This window comes from Fukomys damarensis, unplaced genomic scaffold (assembly GCF_012274545.1).
Source record: "Fukomys damarensis isolate Sample0158 unplaced genomic scaffold, DMR_v1.0_HiC HiC_scaffold_19, whole genome shotgun sequence".
Taxonomy (NCBI): domain Eukaryota; kingdom Metazoa; phylum Chordata; class Mammalia; order Rodentia; family Bathyergidae; genus Fukomys; species Fukomys damarensis.
The window spans coordinates 62,649,291-62,653,296 of record NW_022900931.1 but is presented as its reverse complement, the minus strand read 5'-3'; the positions used below and the strand labels follow the sequence as shown (position 1 = coordinate 62,653,296).

At 56.8% G+C, this 4,006-nt stretch overlaps 2 protein-coding genes across 2 annotated transcripts in view; both read left to right on the top strand.

Annotated features, from left to right (window-relative positions):
- Rsph6a (radial spoke head 6 homolog A) overlaps nt 1-3,345 on the top strand; it is a 20,957-nt gene extending 17,612 nt beyond the window's left edge. Inside the window, 1 exon segment of the mRNA XM_010614573.2 lies at nt 3,271-3,345. The gene's annotated coding sequence lies outside the window, so the exon portion shown is untranslated.
- Dmwd (DM1 locus, WD repeat containing) overlaps nt 1-4,006 on the top strand; it is an 8,538-nt gene that overhangs the window by 2,141 nt on the left and 2,391 nt on the right. Inside the window, exons 2-4 of the mRNA XM_010614645.3 lie at nt 7-114; nt 1,232-1,414; nt 3,271-4,001. Coding sequence (XP_010612947.1) covers nt 7-114; nt 1,232-1,414; nt 3,271-4,001 — 1,022 coding nt within the window. The remainder of the gene's footprint in view (nt 1-6; nt 115-1,231; nt 1,415-3,270; nt 4,002-4,006) is intronic.

Below are 4,006 nucleotides of genomic sequence, written 5' to 3'. Positions count from 1 at the left end.
GGGGAGCCGCCCGCCACGCCCGCGGGACTGGGCGCAGGGGGAGACCGCGTCTGCTTCAACTTGGGCCGCGAGCTTTATTTCTACCCCGGCTGCTGCCGCCGCGGGAGCCAACGGGTGAGCGGCCCGCGTTGTGGGGCCTGGGTGCTTGAGAGGACTGGGTCCCTGGGAAGTGATAGGTGAGTTCCCGAATTGACGGGAGGCCCCGAGAAAGGCATCCTAGATGCGATGGACACCCCAGGGGGACAAGGTTCTTAGAGGTAATGCAGGATTCTGGAAGGTGATAAGGGAATGGCTTCCGTGTGGGGATTTTGGGGCGACGAGTATTCCGTATGTGGTGGAGCTTGTGTTAAGATACCTGAGATGATGCGGGGTCCCCTGGATTCTGGGGTACCAGGCATTCTGCAGGTGGTGGAGAATTGTGAGATGATGCAAGCTCGGATGAGATGGAGAGCCCAGAAATATTGTAATCTGCGGGTATTAGAGGGGGCTCTTGAGACTTCTGGGAGCCCAGAAGTGAGGGTGATTCTGGACGAGATGTGGTTCTTAGAGGTAATAGGTGAATGCGATCCTAGGTAAAATTGGGGTCTGGAGATTATGAAGGCCCTGAAGGACCTAAACTGATGGGAGACTGAGGTGACAGAGGAAATCCTCAGGCATGGGCACCCTAAAGTGATCTAGGTCCTAGCGGGGCAGACCCCTGGAATGATGAGGATCCTCAGAGGCCAGAGGTGAAGAATGTACCTAGAGTTGATGAGTCCCTAGACTGTGACGGAAGTCCTGAGGTTTAAGGACTCCAAACTGAAGGGGATTCTGGGATATCGGGCTGCAGAGTCCTTGAACTTGGGTTTGCCCGAGGATTTGAGGTGTTGGACTAGTGTGCTACATCCCGAGGAGTTGCTGAGGTTACAGGGGCTGGGTTGGGCCTGGAAAAAAACTGGACTTGGGGACTAGGGAGCCCTGAACCCTGATGGTGTGGGATGCCTAAATTCGAGGTGGGAGTGTTCAACTGTGGAAAGGCACTGTGGTCTGAGGGGATGACTTTCCAGTTGGTGTTTGCACCACTGTGATTTGTGTCCCCTTCCTGTCTGTGGCTGCGCTCTCCCTCCCCACCTACCCACTTCCCTCAGGCATTTAACCCTGCTTCCTTTTAGTGGTTTTCTTCAACCTCAGCACCCTCTTCCTTCCTCTCAGTGGTATAAAGCTTTAACTCCTTTTCCTCCCACCACTCAAGTCCATTGACCTCAACAAGCCCATTGATAAGCGGATCTACAAGGGCACCCAGCCTACCTGTCATGACTTCAACCAGTTCACTGCTGCCACGGAGACCATCTCCCTGCTGGTGGGTTTCTCAGCTGGCCAGGTGCAGTACCTGGACCTCATCAAGAAGGACACCAGCAAGCTATTCAATGAGGAGGTGACTGTGCTGTTTGTCGTGGGACTGCAGCTGCCTGGGAGCAGGGTGGGCCTAAGGGGAAAGGGGAAAGAGAACATGGGGAATGGGGCTCACAGTGACAGCTTCCCCGGTCGTGCCTGGACCCTCTGCTCTGTCAGCCCCGTGCTGAGTTTTACTTGTTGAGCTTCATCAACCAATGGGTAAGAAATTTTGATGCCCACTTGCAAATCAGGGGACTGAGGCTAGTAACTTGCTGGGCCTTTTTGGATACCCTTGATCTTCAAATTCTGGGTTCTGTGGGTTTTGGATTCAAATCCCTGCTACACCATTGACTTGCTCTTTGACTTTGGGAAGATGACCACTCTCTAAGCCTCAGTTTTCCTCCTCTGCAAATAGGGTATTTATCCTTACCACCCGGGACCGATGTAAATTCATGTATGGCAAATGCTCAGTCTGGGCCAGTTTGGCTCAAGAAGAGAGGCCAGAACAAGGCCTTGTCTGCAGGCAGGAACTGCTCTTGCCCTGCATCTCCTTCTCTCTGGTCCAGAGGGGTGTTCCATAAATATTGGCTGAATGGCTGAATGGCTGAAGGGAGCAAGGGGAATGGAGTGTGGATTAAATGCATCCGCTCCTCCATTCACAGAGTAGATACAGAGCACCTGTCCTGTGTCAGGCATGGTTCCAAGCACATCTCTGAGCATAAGAACAGAGGGACCTGTCCTTGCTGAGCTTTCAGTCACGCTGGGAGGCACATGCTCACCAGCTACAATAAGGGTCCCACATGTTGGCTGGTGGTGAGACCCTTGGGAAAGGAGCAGCGAGGAAGTGTGGTGAGTTGGAATAGATTGGTCAGGAAGATCTGAGGAGACCAGAAAAGTCCCTGGGGAAGGACAGTCTTGAGTAGAGGGAAACTGAGGATAAAGGTCCTGAAGCAGGACACCGGAAGGCTGGGTGGCCAGGGCAGTAGTTGAAGGAGAGCGGATGGTAGATGAATCTGGGGACATGGCAGGAGGGGCCAGCTCCCTGGCAGCGGGGCAGAGACTTTGCCTCTTCCTTGTGGATAGAGTCTGTGGAGCAGCCGTCCAGCTGGCTTACCTGAGCCACGGAGCAGAGAATGGTTCGGGGAGGGTGGTTTCCTCAGCTCTCAGAACGGGAGAGAAGTCCCCTCATCATGATGCTGGGTGCCTAGGGCTTTGCTCTCTGGAACCCTGGTGGAGGCGGCCGCGAAGTGTCCTGGCAGGTGCTGCCCTGTGTTTAACAGCTCCCTGCTGATGACGAGAGGAGATTGGCCCAGGTGCTGGAGGCCTGGAGGCCAGGGAGGCAGTGTGAGAGTGGTGGCAGCTGGAGTGGGCTGGTGAGTATAGGTCAGGATCTACTTTGAAAGTTAAGACTGCAGGATTTGTTGGAGGATTGGACGTGAGCTGTGATGAGAAAGGAGCGAAGATGCTTTGAAGGCTTTCGACCTAAGTAGTCAGCAGGGTGGGGCTGTCAGTCATCTCCAAGGCACCTGCTGTGTACCGAGCGGTGTGCTAGGGCTGACATTGTGGGCATCAGTTTCCTGCCTCAACCCTCACGTGGTGAAGTTGGGGAAAGGATTAGGCAGATGGACGACAGTGGACTGGCAGGTGGATTGTGCCCTTGCTAAAGATGGGCCGTCAGGGCTGTGTGGAGCTTCCCTTACCGTGGCCCCTCATAGGCAGCCCTTATCTCTGCTCCGTGGTGACCTGGCATCTGCCTCCCTCAGTGTGGGAGCCTGGGCCTGGCACAGCACCACCTCTATGAGTTGGCCAAGGTCTGCAGGCCTTGGGGCCCCAGGTTGGGGTAAGAGTGGCAGGAGCTAACAGTGTCCTCCAACCCCACTCTGTCTCTCCTTGCAGCGGCTGATTGACAAGACCAAGGTGACGTATCTCAAGTGGCTGCCTGAATCCGAGAGCCTGTTCCTGGCTTCCCATGCGAGCGGCCACCTGTACCTGTACAATGTCAGCCACCCATGCGCCTCGGCCCCGCCCCAGTACAGCCTGCTGAAGCAGGGTGAGGGCTTTGCCGTCTACGCCGCCAAGAGCAAAGCACCCCGCAACCCGCTGGCCAAGTGGGCAGTGGGTGAAGGGCCCCTCAACGAGTTTGCCTTCTCGCCCGACGGCCGCCACCTGGCCTGTGTCAGCCAGGACGGCTGCCTGCGCGTCTTCCACTTCGACTCTATGCTCCTGCGGGGGCTCATGAAGAGCTACTTTGGGGGCCTGCTCTGCGTGTGCTGGAGCCCCGATGGCCGCTATGTCGTGACGGGAGGTGAAGACGACCTGGTCACTGTGTGGTCCTTCACTGAGGGCCGCGTGGTGGCTCGAGGCCATGGCCACAAGTCCTGGGTCAACGCTGTGGCTTTTGACCCCTACACCACTCGGGCAGAAGAGGCGACCGCGGGCAGTGGTGATGGGGATGGGAGTGGCGAGGAGGAGGAGGAGCCTGAGGCTGCTGGCACAGGCACAGGCGGGGGCGCCCCGCTCTCCCCGCTGCCCAAGGCCGGCTCCATCACTTACCGCTTCGGTTCGGCGGGTCAGGACACACAGTTCTGCCTGTGGGACCTCACTGAAGACGTGCTTTCCCCACACCCGCCCC